The 20727-nt window shown below is 39.8% G+C and overlaps 2 protein-coding genes and 1 non-coding gene across 3 annotated transcripts; 2 read left to right on the top strand and 1 right to left on the bottom strand.

The window, feature by feature from the left end:
- Window positions 1-771: 771 nt before the first annotated feature.
- On the bottom strand, window positions 772-877 carry LOC120109583. Its single transcript, XR_005510416.1, has one exon. It is a non-coding gene; the product is annotated as a small nucleolar RNA R71 (small nucleolar RNA).
- Window positions 878-9306: 8429 nt separating this feature from the next.
- LOC120109582 lies at window positions 9307-10311 on the top strand. The gene has a single exon (XM_039123344.1). It carries the CDS (start codon window positions 9307-9309, stop codon window positions 10309-10311), a length of 1005 nt encoding a protein of 334 aa, XP_038979272.1.
- An 8294-nt stretch (window positions 10312-18605) lies between these two features.
- Window positions 18606-19109, top strand: LOC120109581. Its single transcript, XM_039123343.1, has one exon. It carries the CDS (start codon window positions 18606-18608, stop codon window positions 19107-19109), a length of 504 nt encoding a protein of 167 aa, XP_038979271.1.
- The last annotated feature ends 1618 nt before the right edge of the window (window positions 19110-20727 follow it).

Here is a 20727-nt window from a genome sequence, read left to right as displayed (position 1 = left end):
TCGCTCTGTGGCTTAGTTGATGTCTAGGCAAGCTTTGTCCCTATAAGGGAGACAGTTCATCTGTTCGAGGCAAGTGGGTTTTAAGTGGGACCTTTGCGAACGCATCGTGACCCTCCACTTACCTGGGAGCTTACCTGGTCAACTCGGTTCATTAGACCGGATTGGAGGCTTAGGTGCCCTCTTCAAACCAGTTAGGAGCTGTCTAGTGGTTTCAGGACAAACACAAGGATTGATGTGTTTATCTTTTATTGCATGCTTGATTGATCAAGTACTAGTATATGCAAGGTAGTCGTTCTAGAGTACGAAACCTATTACCTTTTGACCCTAAAATAGAACGAACCCTTAGGAACATTCGAGCTAAGATCAAAACATTAGGATCATCCCCACCTCTTAAGATGGCTGAAGAACAACCCAAACTCCTGAGGGAATATTTTACTCCCACTATTTACACTTCCCCATCTTGCATTCGATTACCTGAGGTAGCAGCTGTACAATACGAAATAAAGTCTAGTGCGATCCAAATGCTTCCATCTTTTTATGGGCTCACCAATGAAGATCCATATAAACACCTAGATGAATTCCTTGAGATTTGCACCACTGTCAAGATTCAGAATTTCACTGATGATGCTCTGAAACTTAGATTATTCCCCTTCTCCCTTAAAGATAGAGCCAAGCAATGGTTGAATTCTTTAGAAGCCAACTCGATTCATTCCTGGGGTCAAATGCAACAAGAATTCTTAAAAAAATACTTTCCCATAGGAAGAACGAACCAGTTTAGACGTGCTATCACAAGCTTCTCCCAAACTGAGGGAGAAGAATTTCATGAAACTTGGGAGAGATTTCGGGACCTAATCCGTAAATGCCCACATCATCAAATACCTAAGTGGCAGCTAGTGCAATGCTTCTATGACGGATTGACTGAACGAAACCATCAGATGATTGATGCCGCATGTGGGGGGACATTCATGCTTCAAAATGAGCATGAAGCATGGAAATTATTTGAAAATCTAAATGAAAACTCCCTCCACCATGCTTCATGTTCTCGTCAAGCACCCCCGAGTTCTCAAAGAAAAGGGACAATTTGTGAAATAAGTCATTCTATGGACCTGTCTAGCAAGGTAGATGCATTGTCCCATAAGATTGACCAACTGAAGTGGGCATTACATGAACTCTTCCCAAGCACAAGTGTGTACTATTTGTTCTAGCCCATCCCACCCTATTCATGAGTGCCCCTCAGCACCCCAATATCCCGAACTCGTGCAAGAACACATCAATGCTGCTCAAACACAGCCTAGACCGGGTAATGACCCATTTTCCAATACATATAACCCGGGATGGCGAAATCATCCAAACTTTTCTTGGAAGCAGCAAGCTTCGAACACAGCCCAACCCTATTCCCAAAATTTTCAAAATTCTCAGAATTTTCAAACCCAACAAAATATTCATCCCTACCGTCCCTCAACTCAATTTCAACACATTCTTCCTCCACCCCAAAGAAACACAGCCTTTGAGGAGAAAGTGTTGAACGCCCTTCAAGGTTTGGAAACCATTACACAATTAGTGCACTCTCATACGCAATCAATCGCCAAGCTAGAATCCCAAATGGGTCAACTAGCTAATGCACTAAACAAGCGAGAGGAAGGAAAGCTTCCAAGCCAACCACTAAGTAATCCTAGGGGACAATACATGGCTCAAGAAAATCAACTAAATGCAATTCATCATGAACAAGCCAATGCTTTGACTACCCTAAGGAGTGGACGTGTAGTAGACAATAAGATTGGGGAGGACAACAATAAGAAAGATGAAGAAGAGGATAGAAATGTGTCAAATGAAAAACCTTCTTCTTTTTCTTCACCTAGTCCACCTTCTGCCAAAACTCATATCCCAAAGGCCCCATATCCTGAAGCTCTTACTTCACCCTCTCTATTTGGCAAAAAGGGAACTTCATTAGAAGAGATGATGGAGGTCTTCAAACAAGTTAAAATCAACCTCCCACTCCTTGATGCCATCAGACAAGTTCCCTCCTATACCAAATTTCTCAAAGACCTTTATACACAAAAGCGAAAATCTAGGACACATGTGCCTAAGAAGGTCTTCCTAACTGAGCAAGTGAGTTCTATTCTCCAACACAACACCCCTCCAAAATTCAAAGATCCTGGTGCTCCCACGATCTCCTGTGTCTTAGGAAATAATTTCATTGATCGAGCACTCTTAGATCTAGGGGCAAGTGTCAACCTTTTACCTTATTCAGTTTATGAGAAACTTGGTTTAGGTGAGTTAAAACCAACCTCGGTATCCCTTCAATTGGCTGATCGATCTGTAAAAACACCACGTGGAATAATTGAAGATGTTCTTGTCAAAGTAGACAAATTCTATTTTCCAGTAGATTTCATTGTCCTTGATATGGAACATGAGCCCAATCCTAATAAACAAATCTCCGTGATCCTTGGGCGGCCCTTTTTAGCAACAGCCAATGCGTGCATCAATTGTAGAACAGGGGTAATGAACATATCATTTGGGAATATGAAGGTAAAATTAAATGTGTTCAATGCGGCCGACCAACCCGCAATGAAAATTGAGTGTTTTATGATAGACAAAATAGATGACCTCATAGAAGGAGATGCAAAAACTATCTCACTATGTCTGGCTAAAGACAATAAACTTAGCGCTTGTTGGGAGGCAACCCAATTCTCTTAGACTATTTCTTAACATTGAGGACAATGTTAGGTTTAGGTTTGGGGGTATTCATCTTAATTTTCATCCCAAAAAAAAAATAAAATAAAAATAAAAATAAAAATAAAAAATAAAAAATAAAAATAAAAATAAAAAATAAATAATAATAATAATAATAATAAAATCATTTTTAAAAAAAGAAAAAAAATAAAAAATAAAAATATTTTTTTAAAAAAATGTGTTTATTTTCATTTTTTATAAAATAATAAAAAAAGTTATTAAAAAAAAAGTTTTTGTAAAAAAAAAATCCTAATTTATATATATTTATGCGAGAATGATAAACACACAAGGTATATAAAATCTAAAAAGCCCAATGACTAGTGGGAAGTAATACAAATTTAAGTTCTTTTTATTCAGTCTCTCTTAGGGAGTTGTAAGCTAATTAATACTTTGGAATTTCACTACACACTGGCCGACTCTTCTAAGGTCTAGGCTCGACATTATGTTGAGAGTATGGTAGCAACCTTGGACCCTGATGAATCATACTTATCTAATCCAAAAAAAAAAAAAAAACATCAATAAAAATGGATTTAGTCAGGAACATCGAAAAGGGCTACCTATTGTCAAAGATCAAGTGGGCTTGTGATGAGGACTCCGAGCATAAGTCCGTAGGGGAGTCTTGATGCCCGACACCTTATGCCAACTGGTGTGAGAGTTGTCGACTGATTGCTCGTTACACGGAGAAATCACCACAAGAGTAAAAGTGCACAATTTATATACCTTTCTTAAAAAAAAAGAAAAAAAAGAAAAAAAAAATGTTGTATTGACCGAAAAGACAATAGTGTGAAAGCCGTCGTTGTAAAAATTCGAGTAAACTGGAATATTACAGATAAAGCCCGTGAGGTACTAAAGTAAACATCCACAACTCTCGAAATCCTGCAGATAAGATGATTTTGAATCAGTGAGTAGGTCTTTTCGACCAATCCTTGGAAACTACTAGTATTAACAATATTTTGGAGATCCGAACCCTTAGCTTGTGTACGGTCCAGATTTCACCGAGCACTCCAGTATAAATAAGTCTTACAACTCCCTAAACGGAAACTTAATGACTTTAACTTAGATTGCATACTAATCTAGAATTTGGGCTGACTTAGTAAATAAAACCGTGTGTGCTTTGAAATTCTTATCATTTATGTATCTTAAATTAGATTTTAATTAAAAAAAAAGTTTTTTTTTTTTCTAGCTAGTATGCACTTGGAATTTGAAGTTTCATCAATCGAATTAAAAAAAAAAAAAAACAACAACAACAAATTAATCATAACAATAAATGATATTGAAGTTTGTGGGTATCTTCACTGGAAACCCTCACGAGACTATAACTCGTCCACTAGGGTAACCTAGGGGTTTAAAGCCTTGTTACATATGATAAATGTAACCGCGATGCCTGCGAAAGTGAGTTAAAATTCTTCTTTTCTAGTTTTATTTTGCTCGAGGACTAGCAAAACATAGGTTTGGGGGTGTGATAAGTGCTTAATAATCTATAATTTAGTTATCTTTCCATAGCACTTATCAATATTTTTAAACTGATAAATATATATTTTACCATAAAATTAAATAAACATTGAAATGAATTTAAAATATGGTAAGAGGTAAATAATTCTTTTCTCAAAACAGACTCTAAACTTGTCTCTCTTCTGGTTATAATCTTTCATGAAAACATATAAGTAGGAGATTGTGTTAACCCGGTTTGGTAAACTGATGGAGTTGTAATCAAGCTAAGGTTATAATTAAATGGATTTTGGTCCTAATTAGATTGAAAGCTATAATTAATTATTTTTGTATGAAGAAAATGTTTGATTAATTTTATTAAGTCACGGTCCTGTTTTTAGTTTTGTCGAGTCCGGTCTGAAGCAGTTTAGCAAGAATTGAATTTAAATAACATTGGGCTCGAGACCAAGTTCAAGCAAATTAAAGATCATAACCTACCTCAAATCCAAAGCCAATTTCCAAACCAATCTATTCCTTTCCCGCGACCACTATCCAAGCAATCCAACGGTTCAGAAACTCCCGTCTCCGCATCACGTTTCCAAACTAAGCAAAATAGAGGAGATCCTTGTTTTAAATTCATATATGCCCATTTTCACGTCAAAATAAAGCAAGAAAAATAATTTTTTCCAAAAATTACTGGAATCACTGTTCAGGTGAACAGTGTCCCGTGAAAACACTGTTCATATGAACAGTGTCCCGTGAAAACACTGTTCATATGAACAGTGTTATAAAAAAAAATAATAATAAAACTAATCCCACTGTTCATCTTCTTCCTCCCTCCTTGCATCAGGGCCGTCCACCTTCCTCCCGTCGATCCCGCGAGCAGATCCGCCGCCCGTGCCAGCCGCATCAGCCGCGTGCCATCCGCCCGTGATGCAGCCCGTTCCACCTCCAGCAGCCGAGATCCAGCTTCCTCCGCCATCAGCCTCCCGTCGTTCCTGCAGCCAGCGAATCAGGCGTTTGTCCGAAGCGTCTTCAACGCGTTCATGGCACGATTCAAGGCTGCAGCGAATCTCCGGCCATCCTTCCATTTCGAACAGAGCCCGAGGCGTCCCAGATTTCAGCTCCCAATCGCGACCAGCATCCTGTTTTTCGCCATCACCGTCCGCATCTTCTCCGGATTCAAAACCCCCAAATCACGGATTGACGCCCTTCACCCGAGATCCAGCCATTCTCCCAGCATCACGCCCTCGCGTGCAACAGGAATCAAGCCTCCGCGAGATCGAAGACCTCAGACCACGCCCTGAATCCATCGCTGGGTCTTCAGCGGTCTATAAGAGGAGCTCGGTTGAGAAGAAAAAAAGAGAGGGGAGACCCCTGTTTCGGTGAAGAAAAGAAGCCACCAGCCGAGAGAAAAGAGAGAAAAAGAAATAAAAAAGAGAGAAAAAGGGGGGAAAGAGAATATTTTGTGATATATTGGGAATAATGGGAGGTGAAGGCTTTCATTTGAAGACGGGAGGTCGTCCGGAAACCATGCTCGGCTAAACGTCCAATCTAGGCTGGATGAAGCCCTAGCAATGTATCAGGGCATTGTAGTTCTTACTTTTTTATTATTATTTTGGAGCTTGTTTAAATTTTATCTTCAATGAAATATTTCTTTTATGATGTTTAAACCTTGAGCATGCTATTTATTATTCATGTTTGCTAAAGTAGTCTAAGATGATCCATGCCTAGGAAGATGAGGTATGCTGCACCCTAGATTAGCATACTTAGGTAGACACTTCATGCTATACCGAAGATGGATCTTCCTAAAACTCTTTATATTTTATTTTAAAAGGCTTGTAGCCAATATTGCATGCCTCTCCAAAAGATAAAAAAAAATATTAAAGAACACAGACCCTGATACAATGCTATGTGGTGGATTCCAAACCTAGATCCATTTACTCTGATAAAATTCCAATTCACACTCATAGTTTAATTTAGTTTATTCGATTAGCAAATTCTTCTTCTTGATTTATTTTTTAAAAAAAAATAACTTGTCTCCAATCCCTGTGGACCGACACCCGTAATCACTATCCTACAAAGATAACGTGCTATTGCGTGGTTTATTTTCAAAATTGAAAGAACCGATCAGCCATGATCACAACTCCTCCACTTGAGACTTGGTTAAAAAAAATAGGAGCGATCCGAACAAATATGTATACCAGCTCCGATATGAATCCACCAATCAAGTGCTTGTAAAGTCATGTTAACTTCAGGAGGAAAGGAAACAGATCTGAAAGCTATCTCAGAGGAGCCAGCGCTGGAAGTCACCATGTTGACTTGAGCACTGGTTGTGTGTGGACTCTTCTTCTTGGATTGAAGAGGTGCAGTCTTCTTATAGAAGCACTAGGGAGACAAATGGTTGGTCTGACCACACATATAACAGAAACGGACACCACCATCCTCTTTCTTCTTCTTCTTCTTCTGCTCCTGAGATTGCATAGGTTTTTCATTGTGGTGGTTAGGATTTCTACGGTTGTAAGGTTTATTTTTGTAATGCTTATTTTGAAGGGTCGGTTCTGATATTTTCTAGATGGGGCCTCTATATTATAAGCATTATTCTGGTGTCCAGTAGAGGTTTTACTCCTGAGCCTATGCTGTTTTTCTATTCTAATGGAGTTTAAAACTTGGGTTAGGGTGAGACCTCCTTGGGTATGGCTCAGAGTCTTAGCAAAATCAGACCAGAAATTAGGTAGTTTATCTATCAGACAGGCTACTTGGAATGATTCATCCAAATTGGTTCCATTAGCACTAAGCTGGTGGATTAGAATTTCAAAATCATGGATTTGGTCATTCATAGGCTTTGAGTCCACCATCCTAAAGTTATTGAAGTCAGAGGCCTTGAACCTCTTCACCCTCGCATCATCAAGACCATATTTGCTTTCTAGGATATCCCAGAGTTCTTTGGCACTCTTGGTTGGTAATAAATGTCATACAGCCTCTCAAAAAGGGCACTTAGGATTTCATGGATGTAATGATAGTCTATTTCATCAGGTGTTCTAGAGGGTGTGCTGGTGGAGGCAAAAGGTTCAGTGTGGGAGGAGGATGAATTCCGGTTTGAGTTTTGGCGAGTAGCATATCGTGAAGTAGTTAGATTGGACCTGTTATCAACTTCAGTGGTGCTCTCACCTATGGCTGAGATCAACCCTAATGTGGTGAGCTAGAACCGCATTTGGTTCTGCCACCTCCTAAAGTTATGGCCATCAAATTTTTTCAGGTTTGGCACTAAGGTGGTCACTAGTATTTGAGGCCATAGGTACAAGGTTATAGAGAAGGAACATAAACCTGAATGAAGGCAAAAGTCTATGTCAAAAGATTGCGCTAAAATTTGTATTGAATTTTGAATGTCTAGTTGATATATCCAAAAAATAATAGCCAGATTAGCTCCAGATTGGTGGTGGAGCACTAGGCTCACTTAAGTACCAGCTTTTTTTAGGTACGTATGCCTTTTAACAAGCTTTTCTTTGACACTATTAGTTAGTGGAAATAATCACTAGAAATCATACAAATTTAATTTTACAAAAGTCTAAGTGCAAATTAAATTTGTTGTTACGAAGTAACCAAATTTTCAAATTTTCCGTTTGAATTTTCCGAATTAGTAATAATTGATTACTAATTTTGTGCCAGTAAATCAAATATTGTAATTGAGATCTAAAATGTCAATTCAATAAATTATAAGATTTATTATTTTATTAGAATAATTAATTACTAATTTTGTGCTAACAAATCAACTATTTTAATTGAGAACTAAAATGTCAATTCAATGAATTATAAGATTTATTACCTTATTAGAATAATTGATTACTAATTGTGCTAGCAAATCAATTATTGTAATTGAGATCTAAAATGTCAATTCAATGAATTATAAGATTTATTACATTATTAGAATAATTGATTAAGATCTAATAAGCACTCGAAACCTCGCTATTTGTAGAACCCCCTACGCCTTCCTTCCTCCCTGAACGCTCCCTCTCAGACCCAGAAGCTGCTAGATCTCGGCACCCCGTCGGTGTCGCCGAAGTAGATGCTCGTAGCCCCTCCCCGAAGCTAGGTAAGCTCCCGACCACCTCATTTTTCCTCTTCCCTGCCTTCTATCCTCCCAATTTACTCGGAATAACAGAGAGAGAGAGAGAGAGGGAGGGGGAGAGAGAGAGAGAGAAAGAAAAAAAGAAAAAAAGAAAAGAAGAAAAGAAGAGAGGGAAGAGGGGATTTACCTGTGTGCGACTGCGAGCGTCACCGACGCTGCTAGTCCTCGTCGTGGGCTCTTCTTCTTCCGAGCTCTTTCTCTCCTCCACGGCAAGAAGAGAGGGCCGGTCGCCGTTCTCCGAGCTCTCTCTTCTCCACAGGAGGGAGAGAGGGCCGGCCACTGCGGCCGCCGCAGGCACGGCCGGCCTCAGGCCGGCCCCCCTTCCGAGCCCCGGCATGGGGTCGCCCCCACCCCCCCCCCCCTCCCCTCCTCCTCTATGGTCACGTGAGAAGAGGGGAAGGGGAGAAAAAGAAAGAAGGGTGGAGGAGAGGAAGACCCGGGAAGAAGAGAAGAAAAAAAAAAAAGAAGAAAAGGAAAAGGAAAAGAAAAAGAAAGAGGGAAAAAAAGGCCCATGTGGGTCAAATTGGGTCAACCTTGCGTTCTATTCATTGCGGGCCCAACTTGGGCCCAATTTAGCAATGTTAAGCTCTATTGGGCTATGCCTTTTTGTGGGCCATGTTTGGGCTCTATTGGGCCGGGTCCATTGCGGGCCAACTTTGAGCCTGTTGAGCCGTGTTTGGATTTGTTGGGCTATGTTTAATAGTATTTTTGATTTTTGCTTTGCTTTGAAATTAATAAAAAAATTAATTCTATTTAATGATATTTAAATAGATGCACCTAATAGGAAGATAGGAAGGAAGAAGTCTAATCTCTCCGCTACAAGAAGATGGTTCGCTGTGTTGCCAAACTGACAGACGATCTCATGGTGGAGATCCTTTCTCGTCTGCCGACCAAGTCCTTTTTTCCGGTTTCAATGCGTCTCCAAGTCCTGGCTCGCCCTTTCCTCTGATCCCTACTATCAGAATAACTTCCCTCGTGCTGCATCTGGCCTCTTCGTCAATGTCCCTTATGGAGACATGACCGTCTACAGGCATCGGAGGCGTATCCAATATATTAGCCTCTCAAACAGCGATGACGATCTTGCCATCGACACCTCTCTCAGTTTCTTGCGCAAGTTATGGAATATGGAGGTGATCAGCTCCTCCAATGGGCTGCTCCTCTGCCGCTCGTGGGTCCGAGAAATCGACTCCATATCTCCTCTAATCTATGGCGACTTCCACGCTATATCCCTCTACGTCTGCAATCCCGCCACTAGAGAGTGGGCTGTCCTCCCTGAAGAAGATGATATCTACGGGTACCTTGCTTTGGGCTTCGAACCTCGCCTCTCCCACCACTACCATGTCCTCCGCTTCGGCGGCGACGACGACGGGATCCCTAGGTTTAGGATCTTCTCGACTAGGACAAACCAGTGGGTGGAGAGCGAAGTCTCTTATGGCAGAACGTATAACAGCCTACAGGCTACTTTCACCAATGGGATTTTCTATGTTGCATACGGTCTAAACCAAGTCTGGGGAATTGATCCAGAGGGAAAGGTTTGCCACAGAATCGAGCTGCCTGAGTCCGATGGCATGGACTGTCTTGGACACTCAGGGGGTTATTTGCATTATATGCTGCGAAGCAAGGGTAAGATAAAGGTGTGGATGCTTAAGGACTACTGTCATGTCGATTGGATCTTCAAGCATTGCATTAATGTCAGAGCTATGTTACAGAAACATGGGATCCCTGAAACACCTTATGTTTATGTCACAGAATTTCATCCAGATGTGGATGCTATTTTCCTTCGAATAGATGACAACATCTTCTCATATCACTTAAATAGTGGTAGATTGGAAGAAGTCTACAACTTGCCTGATACAAGCGGTCTAGAATGTGTTGCGTATTCACCCACTAATCGAAGGGGTTTGGCGATGAGGTTGTCTGATGGGATGGACGAGGGACAGGCTTATGCACGACTCATGGCAACAGATCATAACGTGTTAGAGGTTCGTAAAATTTACTATCTATTGTCTTTTTGTTTTTAGAGATTTGAATATCCTGCCTTCATGGTTTAATTGTGAAGACATTTATCAATCGTGGAATATATGTTGTTATATGTGGAATCAGCTCACCTATATCATCATTATTGTTTTGCCTTGAGAAGGATTAATAATTTGACTCGGCCTTCGATTGATGCAGGAGCATGAGCCCGAGTCATGATGGACGTACGTCGAGTTTGGATCCTTACTTTGAGAGTGCCCGAAAACCCATTGAGTTTATGGTTTTCAGCATTTAATTATATTGGATTGAGTCTATTTTATTTTGGTCAATTAGGTCATACTGAGTCTTTTTATTTTGGGTTTATTTGATTTCTTGTTTTGAGTTTGTAATTTGTTAATTTGTGTTTGATGATTGAGTCCATTCCAGTTTGGTGCGCGCATGTAGTTTGGGTTCATTTATGTTTTGTTGGCTAGCTTATTTGCATTGGGTCCTTAAATTGGTTTGTAATTGCTGAATTATGTTAGTTGTGATTGAATCCTTATCATTGAGTGCCATGTGGCAATCAGTTGGCTGAAGATTAGAAGGTGTGGAAGAGAGATTCATGCCGCACAGAAGAGTTCTGCTTTCACTAGGAAATCTTCATGTGTGATAATCTATCATTGCTGATTTTTAAGGATTCTCATCTCCATAATTTGGCATTCCTTTGAGGAGTTCTACGTGGAGATCTCATCTCCATAATTTAACGACACATGAACCGAGCACTCCAGCGACCTTGTTAGCTTGATGTGTTGGTCATGCTGGTTTTCCACAGCAACAGATTGGCACTAGAGAAAGGGTCATGATCCCATCTTTGCAAAGCTGACCTATTAGCAGATAGTCTGCAGCCATGAAGTCAAGGAGAATGCAAGCAACACCAACAACTGCCCAGCAGAATATATCCTTAGAGTCTGACGGCTCTCCATAGAGCCCTTAGAGGGATCCTCTTCTGCAGGAGCCATAGCCAGAGTTGCCAGTTATGAATAAGCAGTTTCGTCTACTCATGTAGTAGGTTCAAATGTTGACCATAGCCATTTAGAATCTCGAGCAGATAGCTACTAACTAGCAATAGCAGACTCGTGCATCGAGTAACTAAGTGGATCAAATACAAACGAGTCACCATACTCGTTCTCAAAGTCCAAGATGAGTCCAAGATAAGCCCGACTTAATTTTTGGTATTATGAAAATACAAAAATAGTATTAAATATTGATGATATCATATTTTCTTAAAGTCAATGATCAAGCGTAGAATATTATGAAACTCATGATTTATTGCAAAATAATGGTTTCCTTCGTATATTAAGAATAATGAATTATTTATATAAAAATGAACTCCATATATTTACGAAATTTATATTTTGTTATGAAAGAAATAATTTCATAATTAATTTACTATTAAAGGCTTATTTATACACTACGAACTTTATAAAACCATTTAGTATTTTATTCGTATATGATTTAATTAAGAAAATGTAAGTTAAAAAAAATTGTTTTAAGAACTATGGCAAAAAGACTCACAAATAGCTATATATATCCCTTCAAAGTGGGGTAGATCGATATCCAGTTCCATACAATCCTACTAGCAGGTAATACTAGTTGGCATACGATCCTGCTAGCGGGTATAGTAGTTGGCATACGATCCTGCCAGTGAATAATAGTAGTTAGCATACGATCCTGCCAGCGAGTAATAATAGTTGGCATACGACCCTGCCAACGGATAATAGTAATCAGTATTTTGATGATTACGACTCTATTACGGGTATAAAAGCAATCTTAGTATTTAGTCTGAGAGTAGTAATTTGATCGATGATATAGTTAAATAGTAAATATTTTATGATCTAATACTACACACCTAGAACCATGTTTATGACATATTGATGATGTTGCATGCATGATTGACTTTATGACTTATTTTATTATTTGATACTATGAAATATTCTATCTTGCAATAATTATTATTTTTACTTTATGAAGCATCAATTCATACAAAAACTTATGCTTGATCCAATAAGATAGTAAAAGGTTTACTTGCTGAGCTCGATCACTTATATATCTCTATTTTTATTTTTTTCTCTCCAGATGAATAGGATCGAGAGGAACGAAAGATGGTCCAGGCTTGGAGTTCGCGCTAGTAAACTTGACAATTTTGTAGAAAAATTTTAGTATTCTAAGTTGACTATAAATTTATAGTTAATGATTTTCTAAATTTTGAGGATTATGGGTTGGTATTTATGTTTGGATTTAGATGTTGTAAACCAATATTGGTTCCATTTAATGGATAATAAAATTAAACTTTTATTTATTATATTTTATTTGAGATGAACTTGATAGCTAAATATAATGTTGGCTTCGTGTTATCTAGGGTTCTATCCCTCGATAGCATGATCGTGTTATATTCCAAATTTCAGGGGGTGATAGATGTTGCATACCTGAGGTCCTCCGGACTACCCCTTTATATGGAAGAGTTTATTTTATCGTTTATCTGGGTTGATGTGATGTGCACCAGTTGCCAGGCAACGGCCAGTCGTATGTTTACGATGCGAGCATCATTTCGTATGGGTGGCATACTGACCATGCGCCGAATGTAGAGCAGTAACAACTGTCGATTGTCGAAACCATCAGTTTTTGCCAGTACGTGTCGATTGGCTCCTCAGCTGGTCGACTCCTCGGCTGGGGCTGAAGTTGCTCACGTCAGTTTATGACCGAGGTCAAGGAGGTCGCACTACAGGAATAGTAACTTTTACCGGCGCTTTTATTGGCCTTTACCGATGCTTATTAGCGTCGGCAAAAACTCCACCAACGCAAAAGCAAGCGTCGTAGACGCATCGATGATACCTGAGTGGGAAAGATTTTTGCCGACGTGCAAGGAAAGCGTCGGCAAAACCGGGTATTTACCGACGCTTAGGAAAGCGTCGGTGTAGATCCTTTGCCGACGCGAATTAGCATCGGCATAGACTACCACTTTGCGTGGCGGTATAGATTTTTTGCCGACGCTTATAAGCGTCGGAGAAAGTCTTTCATACGGTGCCAAGTTTGGTTTTTAACGACGCTTTAAAGCGTCGGGAGTGGGATTTTTTTTTCAAAAAATTATTAAAAAAACACATGCGTATTATAAATCAACATTTACGCCAATATGAACCTGCATTACATTTACATCAACACAAATATTCAGATCATTCAAAATATTCATCTTGTCATATATGATTAATAAGTTTAGAATTACAATGTTCTTTGAAAAATATAAAAAATACATATAAAACTCCTTAAATAACAATCTAAAAGGTATCAGGGACCGGATTTAGCGCCATCATCATCTCTACGAGCTGTTGAAGTATCAGGAATCTACAAAAAAAAAAAAAACTTTAAAAGTTAGGAATATGAAAATCATTAACTCATGCAAAATAAGTGATAATTATGTAAAGTCATCAAATACATATAGTTATTTACCTGAGGATGGAGAAATCGCTGTAACATAGATGAAATATGCTCAAGCTGAGACTGCAAAGTTTGTTGGTTCTGCTTCAACTCTGCCAACTCTGCTTGATGGCGATTCTTCATATCTTCAATTGTTGCCCGAAGTCTACTAACTTCTGCATTGCTACTGCCTTCTCCAGTATTTTTTGTATATATGCCCACTGCAGACAACTGAGTGGGGGTAACTCCAACGCCATAACCTCTCACTCTACCATAATGTTCTGGGCCCAATAATTCAGCAAGCACTTGAGCTTCGACATGACTGGTCGTGTCGGATGATGATGACTCTCCGATGCGCTCTGAAATAAGAGTTGTTGCCCTGTCCTATATTCTCAAAAGAAAAAGTCATATTAATGTATGCCAATAATAGAACTAATAAAAATATCGTTGAAAGATTCAAAGATGAATACATACAACTATATCTCTTGACTCCTTCCGAACAAAATTGTCATCTCGGTGGGTGTGAGTCATCTTATAAAACTCCACCTTACTAGGCTTCCTCCCATTATCATCCATCTACAACAAAAGATATATTGGCAAGCTAGTTATCATAATACATGCTATATGATAGAACAATTTAAAATAGTTTCAAAGAGTTTCAAAAAAAACTTACGAATTCAGCTCTACGTCGAGCATAACTCATCGAGCCTGAAGTATGAGGAACAGTCTGAGAGGCTCATGCAGCTCTACCAATGTTGGAATATGTCTTCCCAAAAAAGGAATAAACAATATAAATTTGTAATCTAAATTATTAGTAGATACAATATAAGGTATTGAAAAAAATATACACAACCTGAGCTTTGTCGAAAAACCAATAGTGGACAAGCTCCCTCCACTGATGAGGGATTACATCAGGAGGACAAACACGGGCAACCTCCTCTTCTGTCATACCATCGTGCTTCCAGTCCGCCTTTAACTTGGCCCTATATTCTTTCCACTTGCGGTTGACGGACTTCAGCACCCAATCATGACTCTCTTTAGGGAACAAAAACTTTTTCTACATCAAAGTAATTAAAGAATGTTATAACAATGTTAAATCAAAAAATAAAATTGTGATAGTAAGCAAATTCAATTCTTTACCTCAATAACTTTAAGAAGCTCAACCTTATACGAAGGAAGCATTTCATTCCATTTCGTATAGTTGAGCAGACACAACTGACCCTTCCACACAACCGATCCTAGAAAAGTCGATAAAATCCTTGCAGCCCTCTTGATGGGTTGCCCTAGTTCATTGCAATGTACCACGATCTTTTCATCCTCACGTAGGCTCCACACATCCCGTGCTCGAGTGGGTCCTTGTGTCCTCACTCTCCCCAGTCTATCTATAAAAATAAAATAAAATATCCATTAATTAAAACATTAAAGGCAAATGATTTAATATAATTAGATTGTAAGAAAAATTAATATATAAAATTAAATCAAATTATCCTGGATGTGCACGTCATCCATGTCTGGACAATCAGCAGGTGACACGTGCTCAGACTGAGACTCGTGCTGAGTATGAGACTCATGCTGAGAATGGGACTCGTGCTGCTGGGGCTCGTCGGGCTGCTGGGACCGTAGGGACTGATCGAAGAAGATCCAACGGATGTGTGCTGAAACTCAACATCTCTGAATCGTTTTCCTCGCGGCATGTTGTTATCTAGCAATCCTATAATCACAAATATCCTTTCTATCGCCAACATGACATAAGGCAAATGGCACAAAGAGAGATTGGCACAATTCATTGTGTTAACAAGATTGGCACTTGTTTTTATTAATTCTCCTTGTCTCGTATTGCTGGAAAGAGAGATTGGCACAAAGAGAGATTGGCACAATTCATCTTTGGATTTTTCTTTTATCTTGTATTTAGGCAAACAAGATTAGGGTTTTATTTTCCATATTGAGATGATCCTAGGTTTTAGCATTGCTGGAAAAAAAAATTTAAAAAAACTGCATGCACAATTTTGACAAAGATGGGAGCTTTGTTAGCATTTCCCTATTTAACAGGCAAATGGAATGGAATGATTCATGAGAGCCGAAATTTGGTAACCTGGTTGCTGGCATTTATTTGTGATCTTCGGGGTGTTTTTGGTCTGGGCTGGGTCATTTAGCTCTTACCTTTCCCGGACACCAATTATGGAAAGAGGTTGATCACCCATTGCAGGCGAAAACAGTGAAATTTTTCTGTCAGCTTGAGGCTGTCAGTCGCCTATTTCTGTAGGATGGAAAGGTATAGTTGGGTGCATGGTTGGGCATCCACTCGATCTCTAACTGCAACATGGTAGCATTTAGCATGCACAATTATAGGAGATGGCGTGCAAATGCGAATGAATACAGTAGGGCAGTTGTATAGTGTGTAGTCCCTGTAAGATGTCCATACTGCAAATCACCTTTTAATTTAATTATGGGTGAGGGTGAGGAATCTGATTCCATCAATTACTTGTATCACCACCTAGGATACAAGTCTACTAGATACAGTCAGACACTTCGGATATGTTATCCTAGTATGGCATAATAGTGCATTTAGACACCAACAAAACTAAGAAGATATCAAGAATTCAAGGATTTAAAGTACATTTTCTTCATTAGATAAACATGCAAATAATTAGTTTTTATTTAAATATAGACATACAAATGGTCAAGAAGAATAGTGAATTTGTACAGATTTGGTTATTGAGCTGTGATTATGAGCAATGATTCTTATAGAAGCTAATTCTGTCATTCTCTTGTTTTTGATTTCCACTTTTCTTCAGTGGTTCTCTTTCATTAATCAGACTGTTTTTATTCTATATTCTCTGACTTTGCTGCAGGCAGCATGCTCTCCTTTTCTGCTCCAGCTCCCTGTTTTGTTCTCATGTCATGTTTCAGAATGGGATGAGTCAAAAAATGGACCAAGACAAATGAGACATCTATTGTCCTAAGTGTCAGGTATGCTGGCCCATTCCACAAAAAAACCAGGACAACTTGCATGGTATTTACAATTAAAACCACTACCTTAATAGTATATACATGAATCCCTCAGTTTGATGAACCAAATCTTGACTATACAACAATGATGGCATATGATAATATCACAACTAGCAATGGAATAATGTGCCACATGATTGAAATAAGTAAACCAAAATGGTAAGTCATGTTGTCACCACTGTTAGATGCATCTTATGCAATTGAATCAGCACCTCTACTAAATTACAACGAAAGTTAGACTCCAAACTCGACATAGGAACCAATATTAACACTGATCATTCTACTGTGGCACTATCCAGCTAGAATACGCTATGTTTTATATATGCTAGCTCTTTCACAGGCAAATTAAAGAATATCTATAAAGTATTTTATTTATAAAGCTAGCTCTTTCACAGGCAAATTAATTTTTTTTTTTTGGAGGGAAATATTGGAGAGAATGTTACTTTATAAAGCTAGATGTTTCTATTTGAGTTTAATTGTGTTTCTTTGGATCTTCACAGATGATTGTTTTATGATTATGCGATCCATCTCTTGCCTCCTATGCTCATTGTCCGGTGGTTCCCTGACTCCATTCCTGCTTTGGCTTCTTTGGCTAAGGCTTCTTGTGCCCATTTGTTTCTTAATCTTTGGTATTGAGATTACCATGAAGTCCTCCACCTCTGTTAGAATTTCAGAAAGTTCTAAGGTTTGGTAGATTTCATTTCCTTTGAATCAATTGCAATTACTTATGTGTGCCACAATAACTGTATTTACTAGTTATTAGTGATGCGAAACTTTTTTCAAGTTTCAAAATTTTAACTTCCGCAGGAAACATTACAATGTCAACTTGACAGGAATTGAGGTTGGTGGGACTTTTTCTAAGGCTTCCTACTTATTTATTTGACGATGGAGCAAATAAAGGTGCCATTATTGACTGTTGTACAACCTTGGCTTATCTTCCAGATGCAGTTTTCAAGCAGTTACTCAATGCGGTGGGGGATCATTTTCTATTGTATTTGTGAAGCCCAATAGTCCCACATCGGAAAGTCTCGTTCCAGAGCTTGGGCATATGAGGCGGGTGTCTCCTAATCCTGCAGACGCGTTTTGGATGGAAAACAAAATCGGAGAGGGGTGAAGGATGCTTGCGTGAAGCTCCAGAACCGGACAATATCTGGCAGGGGAGCCTCGTGTTTCCCCCCTCGTAGCCCCCACGTGGGCACTAGGTGCCTCACGTGCTCCGCGGAAGCGGGGGCGTGACATTTGGTATCAGAGCTTAAGATTTAGGAATCCTAGGGTTTAGGCTCGAGTAAGCCTAAGTGGGGAAAATCACTAAACACGAAAGATATTAAAATGTTGTGATTAGCATATGAAGGATGCAAAATTTTCTCAATCTGATAATCTTGATGCTGGAAAAATGGTGTAGGTTGATATGGCGCGAGGGCGTGGTCGGGGGCGTGCTAGAAGGCCGACCCGATTTGCAGATGGCTCCACGGCTTGGGCACCCTCTGGACAGCAGGAAGGTACCTCATCCACGCGGACTCGGGGTGTGCCACAGCAGGAGCACACTATTGACCCTACTGGCAGTACTCTAGAGATGGGAGCTCCGAAGATTGGGACATCCGAAGGACCAAGTATTCAGCTTGAGGAGACGATAAGTGCTTCACAGTTGATGCAAATGATGGTGCAACAGCAAGCTGCTGCCAGAGCAGACATGATGAGGATGGTAGAGGTGCAGCAACAGTTCTTTCAGCAACAGTTGCAGCAGCAGCAAGCAATGTATCAACAACAGTAGCAGCAATAACAACAATTCCAAGGCACTACAACTCAGTCGGAGCACCGAGTCAGTCTGTTGGATTTTCAGAGGTATGCACCCCCAGCATTTAAAGGTACGGCTGACCCGATGGAGGCTGAGAGCTGGCTGAAACAGATTGAGAAAGTCTTTCAAGCTCTGAGGTGCCCTGATGAGGAGAAAGTCCTTTTTGCCACCTTTATGTTACAGGGTGAGGCAGCTGACTTGTGGGAAATGGAGAAAGGGAAGCTTGGTCCGGGTGATGCCCCCTTCATTTGGGAGGAATTTAAAAAGATTTTCCATGAGAAATATTTTTCCCAAGGTATCCGATTCCAGAAATATAGGGAGTTTGACCGACTGGAGCAGGGTGATATGACGGTTGCTCAGTATGCAGCAAAGTTTGAAGAGATGTCCCGATATGCTCCGACCTTGATATCAGAGGATAGTGACCGAGCAAGAAAATTTAAAAATGGACTCAGGGGACGGATTCAACAACAAGTCGCTGCTTTTGAACTGTCTAGTTATAAAGATGTGGTTAACAAAGCCCTGGTGATAGAAAAAGGGCTTGACAACGCCCATGCTGCCAGAGAAAAGAATATGAAGAAAAAGTTTTGATCTACTGATTCTCCGAGCCAAAATAGTAGACCCTTCAAGTCAAAGGATCAGAGACTGAATCAAGTTGTCACCAGAGACAGAGGTCAAGCCCGAGGTGCCATTAGATGCTACAGATGTAGAGGACCTCATCTTAAGCGAGATTGCACTTGGATTGGAGGGACATGTTTTTCTTGTGGTCAAGAAGGGCATAAGGCTGTTGTATGTCCTAGTGAAAAAGAACCGCAGAGGCGACAGGCACCTCAGTCTTCTCAGAGAGCCCCTATAAACCGAGCACCTCAGGCGGGACAGCAGCAAGAGGGAGGGCAGCAGAGGCCTAGGACCCAGGGGCGGGTCTATGCACTCACAAAGCAGGATGCCAAGGCCTCTAATTCAGTGGTGACAGGTAATAAATCCATCCCTAATATTTTCCTTTGTTGGCATATCATAAATTTGGTTAGGTTATATATGTTGTGCGTGTATGGATAAAGATTGTGATTAGGTGTCTTGCAACTATGTACAGGAATGATTAGGTTAATGTCATATGATGCAAATGTTTTATTTGACTCTGGTGCTACCCACGCCAAGTGGAGATGTCATATTAGTTAATTTAGTTTACAAGAACTGTATTTTGGGCGTTGAGGATAGGGAAATGAATGCAGACTTGTTGGTCTTAGAGATGAATGACTTTGATTTGATTCTTGGAATGGACTGGTTGGCAGCATACCATGCTACTGTTGATTGTTTTGAGAAAACGATCAAGTTTCAGATCCCTGGTCAGCCAGTGCTTAGGTTGGTGGGTAGCAAGTCACCTCATCAAATGAAATTAATCTCAGCTCTACAGGCTAAGAAGCTTCTCGCAAAAGGTTGTGAAGGATTCTTAGCTGCTGTGTTAGATACCCAGAAAGAGGAGCACAAGTTAGAGGATATCCTTGTCGTGGCAGAATTTCCAGATGTGTTTCCAGATGAATTGCCAGAATTACCCCCTGATAGGGAGATTGAATTTTCCATCGACTTGATTCCTGGCAGTGGTCTAATTTCAAAGGCTCCATATCGAATGGCTCCAGCTGAATTAAAAGAGCTGAAGGAACAACTACAGGAGTTACTAGATAAGGATTTTATCAGGCCTAGTGTTTCTCCTTGGGGCGCTCCTGTATTATTTGTGAAAAAGAAAGACGGTAGCCTCCGACTCTGTATAGACTACCGAAAATTAAACAGGGTGACAGTACGGAATAAATACCCACTGCCAAGAATTGATGACTTGTTTGATCAGCTGCAAGAGGCTCAGATTTTCTCGAAGATTGATCTTTGTTCTGGCTATCACCAATTGAAAATAAAAGCAGCGGATGTGCCCAAGACAGCTTTCAGGACCAGATACGGGCATTATGAATTTTTGATCATGCCTTTTGGTTGGACAAATGCACCGGCTGCCTTGATGGATCTTATGAATCGGATATTTAAACCTTATCTGGATCAGTTTGTAGTAGTGTTCATTGATGATATTTTGGTGTATTCAAAGAGCTCACAGGAACATGAAGAACATCTAAGGGTAGTATTGCAAATTCTTAGAGAAAAGAAGTTGTATGCTAAGCTATTAAAGTGTGAATTCTGGTTGGATAGCATTTCTTTTCTTGGACATGTA

Source organism: Phoenix dactylifera, unplaced genomic scaffold (genome assembly GCF_009389715.1).
Source record: "Phoenix dactylifera cultivar Barhee BC4 unplaced genomic scaffold, palm_55x_up_171113_PBpolish2nd_filt_p 002426F, whole genome shotgun sequence".
Classification (NCBI taxonomy): domain Eukaryota; kingdom Viridiplantae; phylum Streptophyta; class Magnoliopsida; order Arecales; family Arecaceae; genus Phoenix; species Phoenix dactylifera.
This window is presented reverse-complemented; position numbering and strand designations above follow the sequence as displayed.

Coding starts and splice junctions, on each gene's coding strand:
- LOC120109582 (XM_039123344.1), top strand. CDS start 9,307: ATGACCGTCTACAGGCATCGGAGGCGTATCCAATATATTAGCCTCTCA.
- LOC120109581 (XM_039123343.1), top strand. CDS start 18,606: ATGGAGGCTGAGAGCTGGCTGAAACAGATTGAGAAAGTCTTTCAAGCT.